Source organism: Salpingoeca rosetta, assembly GCF_000188695.1.
Source record: "Salpingoeca rosetta unplaced genomic scaffold supercont1.5, whole genome shotgun sequence".
Taxonomy (NCBI): Eukaryota; class Choanoflagellata; order Craspedida; family Salpingoecidae; genus Salpingoeca; species Salpingoeca rosetta.
In genome coordinates this window covers 2,189,382-2,199,324 of record NW_004754929.1, presented here as the reverse complement: position 1 = coordinate 2,199,324, position 9,943 = coordinate 2,189,382, and the positions used below count along the sequence as shown (strand labels likewise).

The 9,943-nt window shown below is 55.8% G+C and overlaps 4 protein-coding genes and 1 non-coding gene across 5 annotated transcripts in view; 2 read left to right on the top strand and 3 right to left on the bottom strand.

Annotated features, from left to right (window-relative positions):
* Positions 1 to 106: 106 nt before the first annotated feature.
* On the bottom strand, positions 107 to 1,340 carry PTSG_02555 (uncharacterized protein; the record flags this gene model as incomplete). The annotated part of the gene is made up of 3 exons (XM_004996987.1): positions 107 to 139; positions 543 to 666; positions 1,249 to 1,340. 3 exons carry the CDS (start codon positions 1,338 to 1,340, stop codon positions 107 to 109), a joined length of 249 nt encoding a protein of 82 aa, XP_004997044.1.
* A 341-nt stretch (positions 1,341 to 1,681) lies between these two features.
* On the bottom strand, positions 1,682 to 3,093 carry PTSG_02554 (uncharacterized protein; the record flags this gene model as incomplete). Its single annotated transcript, XM_004996986.1, has 4 exons — positions 1,682 to 1,806; positions 2,071 to 2,350; positions 2,569 to 2,737; positions 3,029 to 3,093. 4 exons carry the CDS (start codon positions 3,091 to 3,093, stop codon positions 1,778 to 1,780), a joined length of 543 nt encoding a protein of 180 aa, XP_004997043.1. The 3' UTR covers positions 1,682 to 1,777.
* Positions 3,094 to 4,252: 1,159 nt separating this feature from the next.
* Positions 4,253 to 4,366, top strand: PTSG_20005. The gene has a single exon (XR_001137140.1). It is a non-coding gene; the product is annotated as a 5S ribosomal RNA (ribosomal RNA).
* A 510-nt stretch (positions 4,367 to 4,876) lies between these two features.
* PTSG_02553 (long-chain specific acyl-CoA dehydrogenase) lies at positions 4,877 to 9,233 on the bottom strand. The gene is made up of 14 exons (XM_004996985.1): positions 8,844 to 9,233; positions 8,410 to 8,474; positions 8,170 to 8,218; positions 7,922 to 7,965; positions 7,693 to 7,779; positions 7,351 to 7,428; positions 7,176 to 7,226; positions 6,815 to 6,907; positions 6,512 to 6,641; positions 6,141 to 6,206; positions 5,912 to 6,015; positions 5,674 to 5,739; positions 5,242 to 5,288; positions 4,877 to 5,109 (listed from the first exon to the last, which is right to left on the bottom strand). The coding sequence occupies exons 1-14, from the start codon at positions 9,172 to 9,174 to the stop codon at positions 5,010 to 5,012; spliced, it is 1,311 nt and encodes a 436-aa protein (XP_004997042.1). The 5' UTR covers positions 9,175 to 9,233; the 3' UTR covers positions 4,877 to 5,009.
* Positions 9,234 to 9,287: 54 nt separating this feature from the next.
* Positions 9,288 to 9,943, top strand: part of PTSG_02552 (uncharacterized protein) — a 4,923-nt gene continuing 4,267 nt past the window's right edge. Inside the window, exons 1-2 of the mRNA XM_004996984.1 lie at positions 9,288 to 9,495; positions 9,851 to 9,943. The exon at positions 9,851 to 9,943 is cut by the window's right edge and continues 237 nt beyond it. Coding sequence (XP_004997041.1) covers positions 9,448 to 9,495; positions 9,851 to 9,943 — 141 coding nt within the window. The 5' untranslated portion in view covers positions 9,288 to 9,447. The remainder of the gene's footprint in view (positions 9,496 to 9,850) is intronic.

The following is a 9,943-nucleotide window of genomic DNA, read 5'->3' as shown; positions in this document are numbered from 1 at the left end:
TGCGGTCTGGATGAAGGCAGAAGGATGCCGGAGATCCGCATAGTTAGAAGACAGACCCCGCCCGCCCTCTTTGCTGAACACCCAGCTGCGTGCGTGAGATGATGCGCTAACCTTGCACAGGCACGTGTCGAGGGGGCGCCTTGAGCAAAACAGCAGTGTGTTGCGCACCAGCAAACACACAGTGTGCTGAAAGACGCCGTGGTGCACGATGGGCCAGGAAGACCCCTTGATGCACACACACACACACACACACACACACACACACACACACACACACACACACACACACACACACACACACACACACAGACAGACACGCGCCTCCTCAACGCTGTGAAATGCGTGTGCACAGACACAAGAAGGGGGAGAATGGAGGGAGTGAGGTTGACAGCGAAGCATCATCAACCCCACGCCAGCCCCATTTCAACCATCCACACTGACACACAACCACACGCACACATGTTGTCCCCACTCACCACCACGACACACACACACACACACACACACACACACACACACACACACACACACACATTGCTCACCTCTTCGTCAGAGCGAGTGACATGTGCAATGTCTGCATCACGCCAGATTGGGGCTGGTGTCGGCCGGAGTGTGATGGCGGCTGTGCAGTCGATGATGGTGATGGTTATGACGGTGACGGCCGAGCTGAGGTGGAAGAGAAAGAAAGGAGAGAGAAATGGGAAGGATTGATGTCGATGTGTCGTTCATGGCGGCTTCCTTTCCTTCCTCTGATGTGGCCCTGGTGCCCATACAACCAACACACACAACGAAAAGACACAACGACATCATCACACACAACACACAGGTATGGCATGTGAGCACAGCAGACGCGTTCACCTTCCTGCTCCCTCCTCTGCTTCCTTCTCCTCGCCGCCCTCACCACACACACACACACACACACACACACACACACACACACACACACACACACACCTGCACATGACTGCGTCGCTGTGGTTCGATGTGCCCACCACGACCATGGATGTGTGTGTGTGTCCACAGCTGCTCCTCCCAATCCATCATGTGTGCACCGCCCATCCACCTCCAACGATCCTCAGGCAGTCGCCCCCCTTGCAGCCACATGCACACACACATGGCATGTGAGCTGCACAGCGACACTGCTGCACGAGATACAGCAGCAGCAACAACAAGCACACCCAGAGCAGCAGCACCAACACATGCACCATGTGCCAACCAAAGCATCCATGATGGGCTCACCTTGCTCACATGTAGGAATACTGCATGAGCACAGCAGCGGCAGCCGAATTGGGGAAGTTGCAGCAGCAGCAGTCGGCATGCGAGCCCACTTCCATCAACATCCTGATGTGTGCTGGTACCTCACCACCTGTGTGTGTGCGTGGTTGCAGGGAATGTGAATGGGAATAGAACACAACAGGCACAGAGAAAGTCATCACGTCAGCACAGCAAGAAGTGTGATTGACGTCACACGCACCACGTGTGTGTGTGTGCGTGCGTGTGTGTATGTGTGTGACCATCATCCCCCATCAACCCCCTTCCCTCGTGTTCGCTTCACCACATCACCATCACCACCGCCAGCCCATCACACAACCAACCAACCACTCATCACCACCCACATACCATGTGTGAGGCGAGTGCACCTGGCACGCGTGGCAAGTATCCTCGACATTTCCCTCATCCTGCTGATTGTGCGCATCGCCTGTAAGTGTGTTTGTGTGCGAGCACCAGCATGGTGAGTGATTGAGTGGGAAGGTAGGGGGCATGGATATGTGCGCAGCTACACCGCTGCTGCCACTGCTGCTAATGCTGTGCATGCATGCGTGTGAAGGAGAAGAAAGGGAAGAGGGAGACAACAGAAACAAAAGGTAAGGAACAAGACATGCTGCACCCCATCCATCCATCCATCCCTCTTCCTCACACCACCACACACCATCGTCCTCTGTCATCAGCCAGCCAGCCAGCCACACCACACCACACTCATGTCACCCAGCATCCCCCACCCCACCTCATCCCATCCATCCACCCAGCCAACATACGTGTCTCCTCCTTTCCCTCTCTTCTCGCCCTCACCTCTGCTGCTGCTGCCGCTTCCAGCGGAAAACGCAACTTGTGCTGTCGCCACCTGTTCCCCCAGCAGCAAACAGCCAGCTTCTGCCAGCAGCAGCGGGCGATGGGTTGGTTGGTTGCCTGGTTGGTTGGTCGGAGGGATGTGTTCAGCTGCAAGTGGTGGAGGTGGTGCATTCTCTGCTGCTGCTGCATCGGCGGTGGAGGGTGTGTTGGCTGCTGCTGCTGTTGTTGTTGTTGTGATGGCCGTCAGGGAGGGCGAGAAAGAGGGGAAGACAAACAGCGACTGCAAGGTGGAGAATGTGCAGGTGTGCATGCGGTTGTGTGTGAGAACGAAGAATGAGACAGCGCATTAAGCAGAGCAAAGCAGGCAGCCGCACCACACACATGTACACGTTGGTGTGGGACAACAAGGGGAGACAGGAACAGCAGAGACAGCGACCACAACCACAGCACACTGGTGCGGTGCGCAGCATGCACACATACGTGCAGTGATGCACTCACGTTGCTCATCGCTTGCTTGTTTGTGTTGTGGTGTGAGTTGGTGTGGCTGCTTCCGCAATCGCACAGGCGTGGCTGGATGGTCATCGCATGGCAGCGCCGTCTGTTCATCCCACCAGAGCGGAGTTGGTTGGTGGAGGGGGAAGGGGTGACAGCTGCTGGCTCAAGGGCCCTATGTGTGGCGACAGCAGAAAGAAGGAAGGGGAAACGAGCACGTGTGGAGGGTGGTGATGATAGTGGTGTTGAGAGTGGGAATGGAAGGATGTGAGCAACGACACAAGAAAATGAGAGGTGGTGATGATGGCGTGTGAGTGGGTGGGTGAAGAGAACACACACATAGACACACACACACACACAAACACATACACACACACACCTGTCTGGGTGATGCAGTGGTTTGATCACCATTCATCCGTCAGCATGTAGTCATTTGTTGGTTGGTGGGGGTCGCCCACTGCCTCACGCATCAGCCAGCACCTGCTGCTGCTGCTGCTGCTGCTGCTCCTGCTGATGATGGAATACATCCATCTGCACGCACCACCACAAACAAGCAAGCAACGGCAGCAGTGAGCAGAATGTCACAGACAGAAGGAGGAGAAAGGAGGAGGAGGATGAGAAGGAACGCAACCCCGTGCACACACACACACACACACATACATTGGCTGTGATGTTGGTTGATGTCATTTCCCCCACTGTCGTGTGTGTGCTGCTCACTGGTGAAGAGGTTGAATGATCCATTCTCAGGGCCGCTGCATGATGGCGGCTGATGGCAGTTGTTCTGTCACCACACAACGGTGAACAAGTGTGTGTGTGTGTGAGTGTGTGTGAGTGCATTTGTGTGCCACACGCAGTGGTGTGTGTTAATTGTGATCCATATGCGAGGATGGATTGATGGTGGTCCACCTGTGTGTGTGTGTGTGCACGATGACAGCGTACGCTGTGTTGTTGTTGTTGATGGTGGTGGTTGTTATTGCTGTGCGCAGTGTGCAAGGAGGAGAAGGAGAAGAGGAGGAGCACGGAGTGGGAGGAAGAAGTGGGTGCACTCAATCTCACCCTCACCTGTCGATGGATGGGTCATTCATGTGGCCGTTGGTTGGTTGGTTGGTTGGTTGGTTGTGCCTGTGCGTAGTTCATCACAGGAGAAGGAAATGGACAACGATGGAAGGATGGATGGATGAAAGGGAGAAAGGGAGGAGAAGGGGAGAGACGGTGTGCACACCCTCCCTGCATGTGTGCGTGTGTGTGTGTGCGTCAGCGAGGACGACGAAGGGAAGGAAGGAAGGAAGGAAGGAAGGAACGTGGCACGCACAACCACCAATGTGTGCGTGTGTGTGTGTGGGCACGAACCAATGACACATCCCCACATCATCTCACCCCGCCTCACACACACTTCACCTCACATCACCTCACCTGCCTGTCAGCAGCGACGACGACGACCATGATCACCATCACCATTCCCACCACCATCACCATCACACACACACCAGCTGCTGCGCAGAAGAAGAATGAAGCAAGCAACGGCAAGTGGATTGGTGGGTTGGTTGGTTTGAAAGCAGTGCAGCATCGGTTGTTTGCTCGGTTCTGCTTGCTGCTGCTGGTTTTTGGTGTGTGTGCGGTTTTCCTCTTCTTGCTTGTTTGCTTGCTGGCTCTGCGTTGATAAATGGCATGTCTGTCTTCTCTGCCGGCAACGTTCATACCAACGGGATCACGCCCGCTCTCGTCCGATCGCGGAAGCTAAGACCGTTTGGGCCCGTTCAGTACTGCCGTGGGTGACCAGGCGGGAATCACGGGTGATGTTGCTCTCTTTTTTTTTTTTTTTTTTGGGTTGCTGTGGTTGCTGTAGCTGTGGTTGATGCTGTCTCTCATTCACTTCCCTCTCCTCTCTTGGCTTAGTTTGGCTTGGTTCGGTGTACTTCTTGTTCTTCTTCTTCTTTGCTTGCTGAGCTGACTTGCTTGCTTCGACTTGGGGTGAAGAGGTGGTGGCCTGTGTTGGCTCATCTCCCTCCCTCTTGTTTCTCTCTTGTTGCTTGTCTTTTGCGTTGCTTTGCTTCACACACACACACATACATGCACACACACACACACACACACACACACACACGCACACCGAACCACCAACGTCGCGACCGGTGGCAGGCTGTCCAGTGTGCTCCCTGCAAGCAACCAAAGTCCTCGATGTGTCAACTCTCAAGGCGACAGGAGTCCAAGCAGTTCTCCACCGTGTGTGTGTCTGTGTGTGCGCGTGTGTGCGCGTGCGTGTGCTTGAGGGCGCATTCACGTGCACGAGTAGTGCACACGCCCTCCCCCTTCCCTTTGTGCTGTTGTGGTCGATTCCACCCTTCAAAAGGTTCTAATGTGGCACTCTACAAAGCAAAGCGAGGCAAGGTCGCCAGCAGTGCACGTGCAAGGGACAGGGGCAGGAGCAGGAGCAGGAGCTGGGCCGCTTAGACGCTGCGGGAGATGAGCTCCTTCATGATTTCGTTGGCGCCGCCGTAGATGCGCTGGACACGTGCGTCCACGTAGGCGCGGCACACGGGGTACTCCCTGCAAAGCCGACCAGCGCGAGCATGCATGCATGCATGCGAGTGAGTGGGTGGGTACAACAACACATTATCTGAAACCAACAAGCAACGATGCTACGGCCATCTGTTCCTCATCTCTTTACAATCGACGTACCACATGTAGCCGTAACCGCCGTGGAGCTGGACACAGGCATCAGCAACCTGAAGTGGGGGAGAGCGAGGCAAACACAGCGTGTGGTGAGCAGATGCAAGCACAAACGAGCTGAGGAGTGGATGAGAAACACGGACGCACGCACACATGTCAGACAAAATGACAATTGATATGGCACAAGCCTGTCGGGGGGTGGGGGTGGGGATGTAGTCAACCCAAAGTCATTGACGAACGAGTCGACACTTTCGCGAAACAAGCGACCAACACGCAAACACATACACATACATAGACACAGACACAGAGACAGAGACAAAGACAGAGACAAAGACAGAGACAAAGACACAGGCAAACACACACAGACACACAGACACAGACACAGACACAGACACACACCCACACACACCCACACACACCCACACACACACACGCACGCACCCTGGACTCGAGGTCTGTGCACCAGTACTTGACCATGGAAGCCATCTCGGTGTTCAGGCGGCCCTCCTGCAGACGAGCGCACACGGTGTGATACAAACGTGAGGTTGGATGACAATAAGGGTGGATGACAATAAGGGTGGAAGCCCTCTCCACTACGGGCAGCAGTCACAAGCACACACACACACACACACAAATGCACACACGACACACACACACACACACACACACACACACATACGCTGTGGAGGAGGATGCACTGGTCAGCAAAGGCGCGGCAGACGGCAATGTCCGTCTTGAGCTCGGCCATCTTGTGGCGAACAGTCTGCAGGTTGGCGAGGGTGCCTGCACCAGAGGGGCATGGGCGTTAGTCGTCGGTGACAACATCTTCACACTCGCGCCCATTGCAGTTGCCCGAACACATTTGGACTCCACTGAACAACAACGGAACCGACACATTGACGTCGCACCAGAGAAGGCCTTGCGCTCGTTGATGTACTCGCGAGTCCACTCATAGCACGCCTCAGCATGGGCAACTGTCACAAGAACAGCAGCAGGGGGAAAGGCGTGTGGGGATGCGCGCCGACGCATGTCATGGTGTGAGCTGAGGCAGCCCCACGCGTTCTGATGCCACATGGAGGAAAGCAGGCGCGCAATGCCAAGCTGGCGGAGCTGCGGGCCAGTGACGCGGCACGCACACACCAGCAGCAGGGGCAGCAGTGGAGGCAAGCAAAACATCCCCACCACCACCACCACCACCAACAACAACAACAAACAACAACAACAAGAAGAAGTCACCACCGCCCCTCCATCCCGTGACGCGACATGTGAGGGCTCGGACCTGCCATGACGCCGAGCAGCAGGCGCTCCTGTGGCAGCTCCGTCATGAGGTGGTAGAAGCCCTTGTTGAGTTGGCCGAGCAGCGCAGACTCCGGCACGCGGCAGTCCTCGAAGAACAGCTCGCTCGTGTCCTGCACACGCAACAAAATGGCCATGGCGGTGAAGAGCATGTGGTGCGGGCAAAAGAGAATGACTTGAACCAAGCAAGCAAGCAAGCAAGCAAGCAAGCAAGCAAGCAAGCAAGCAAGCAAGCAAGCAAGCAAGCAAGCAAGCAAGCAAGCAAGCAAGCAAACACACAACCCACCTGTGCCTTGAGCCCCATCTTGTGCAGGTTCTTGCCCTTGCTGAAGCCGGGAGTGCCTGCGTCCACAATGAAGAGACTGAGGCCGTGCGCCGCCTACCGAGCAACCAGCAAAACACGATTTAGCGAGGCAAGCAGCAGTAATTAACGCACGAGGATGCACGCATGTGTGTATGTGTGTATGTGTGTTTGCATGCTTCAGGTATGTGTGCGTGTGTTTGCATGCTTCAGGTATGTGTGCGTGTGTTTGCATGCTTCAGGTATGTGTTCGTGTGTTTGCATGCTTCAGGTATCAAACAACGTTTTGGTGTTTCTCGCAGGAAGAATGTTTGTTACACGTGAGGTAATGTGCACTGCCACGTACGCGCTTGGCCTCCAGGTCTGTCTTGGCGACGACGACGACGGCGTCCGAGAGCTGTGGGTTGCACGCAGTGCCGGCGCACACGTGAGCGTTGCAGAAAGCCGTCGACCCAATGCTGCAGCACTCACTGCACACGACCAGGACCAAGGCGTTGTTGCGCGTGTGGGGTGGGACTGACCTGTCCGTTGCTGATGAAGACCTTGGAGCCGTTGAGCACCCACTCGTCACCGTCCTTGATAGCGGTGGTCGACACACCCTGACCAGCGGTGAGGTGAGGTGAGGTGGGGGGGGGGTGGTCGTGAGCAACGGAGCAAGGCGTGCATTAGGAGAGCAACACGCGACCAGGGGATGGCTAGCGCAACGATATATTACACAAAAGAAAGAGAGGCACCACGAGAAGACGCAGCACACAAGGAGACACACAACAACAGGAAGCCAGCGAGTACGCGAGTGATTAAGCGAGCGATCACGTCACCATCACCTCACACGCGTGTCCTTCCCCTCCCCCCTGCAGCTCTACCTGAAGGTCGCTGCCGGCACCGGGTTCAGTCATGGCAATGGCAGTGATGCACTTGCCAGCACAGGCGTCAGGAAGGTACTTCTGCTTCTACACTCAAGAGCAAACACAGCGCAGCGTGCAAAACAAAACACGCACGTGCGCATACGTATGGTTTGTGAGGATTTGTGCAAGCGGTGCGAATGCACACCAGCGCCAGCCCCTGCGCACACCACAGCACGCACCCACGAACCTGTTCCTCCGTGCCATAGTGGTGGATGTATGGCAGAACAATGTCTGCGATTGCGATGAGCGCAGGCAAGCGGCGTCAGGCCGAATGCAGCAACAGCGATGGATGAGGGTGTCAGCAAGGTGCTGAGGAGCCGCGCCAATTGGCACGCGCCCATTGCAAAACGCCAGCAGATTGCAGGCAACAAGCAGACAGAAGCAAGCAAACCGCAGCAGGGCCAGCGGTCGGCTGTGCAAGGCAAGATTGCTCACCGGAATGGATGGCGTACCCGGGCCCAAAGAGACCAGCGTACGCTTGCTCCTGTTCAGCACAACACAGCGAGAACACAGGGGTGAGGAGGTTACTTGGACATTGTGATGGTGACGCTGGGCGAAATGTGAAGGCGTGTGGAGCAATGGGAAGGTTTGTGGAACAATGGACATGCATTTGGGCCCCAGCGGATAACCCAACCGAGCTATCATTCAACTCGACCAAAACACGACCACACGCACCTCCCACATGACGGCGGCGCTCTGCACGTCGGCGCCTGGTCCACCGTATTCCTCGGGAATGGTGACTGCAGAGGAATGGGTCGAAGGAAGTGTGAGAAAAGAGCCAAGAGAAGTGCAAGCATAACAAGGGCAGGCGACATGAGACCAAAACGACTCTTTAAGCTTCCCCACATCGCTGCGTGCATGTGTGTGTATGCATATGTGTGTATGCATATGTGTGTAGGTGTGTGTATGTGGGTGTAGGTGTGTGTATGTGTATGTGTGTGTATATGTGTGTATGCATGTGTGTGTATGTGCATGTGTGTGTATGTGTATGTGTGTATGTGTGTGTAGGTGTGTGTGTGTGTGCGGACTTTGGTGTTGTGGGTCCCGTTCCACTACAACCAACAACACGTGCTGTTCCCTCCACTTCCCCAAAACACAAAAGAACTCACTTCCGAGGAGGCCAAGCTCTCCAGCTTCGGTCCATGCGTCCCGGGAAACCATGCCCTCCTTCTCCCACGCGTCGTGGTGTGGGGCGATGCGTTCCTGGAAGAACTTGCGGGCCATCTCGCGCATCATGTCGTGTTCCTCCGTGAAGATGCGGCGCGTGCCCAGCGCATCCAGGCGGTCTGCCATGGATGGCTCTGGGCGATGGTGTTGCTCCGACATGAAGCGCCGGCCTCCAACCGCTGTCACCGCTGGCACCACTGCCGTCGTGGCAGCACGGGCACCGCACGCTGCCGCTGTTGTTGTTCGAACAACCACGCTCCTCAAAGCCGCCATGTTGGATTGGTTGGATTGCAACACCGTCGAAGATTCTTTGTTGCGACAGCACAAACTGGTATTTGATGAGTCATCACAGTTGTCGATGGCTTTCTGTTTGCATTTCCCCTCTTGCTTCCTTGGCGCATTTCCGCCTCCAAACAAGCAACAAGCCATCACTCTCAACGTCAACAACCAAACTGCTGCTGTTGGTTCCTGCCTCCTTCCTGCCCCCTTCTGTTGCATCCACAGCCGCTCCAACTTCCGCTCCTATTGACACGCACAACCGCATACATGGAGGTGTCCCCTCAAACGTCCAGCGAAGCTCCAGAGCAAGATGAGGTGAGATTCGCGTGTATTGTTTTCTGCTCCGTTTGTCATCATGTGTGTGTGCGTGTGTGTGTGTTTGTGTGTCACAACCACGCTCACATTGACGTGAATCTCCCTTCCTTCCTTCCTTCCTTCCTTTCCCTCCTTCTGCGCCTCCTTCTGCGCCTCCTTCTGCGCCTCCTTCTGCGCCTCCTTCTGCGCCTCCTTCTGCGCCTCCTTCTGCGCCTCCTTCTGCGCCTCCTTCTGCGCCTCCTTCTGCGCCTCCTTCTGCGCCTCCTTCTGCGCCTCCTTCTGCGCCCCCTAACCATCCTCCCCCCCCCACGCGCTCGCTTCCTGACCCTTTGCTCTTCCGTTTGTACGTTTGCAGCTGCTCTGTATTGAACCTGCCCGATTGGAGACGCAGCCCTTTGAGCGCCATCGCGGCCTCATTCCAGGCCGCCTTCGCATCTTGTCCAAAGGA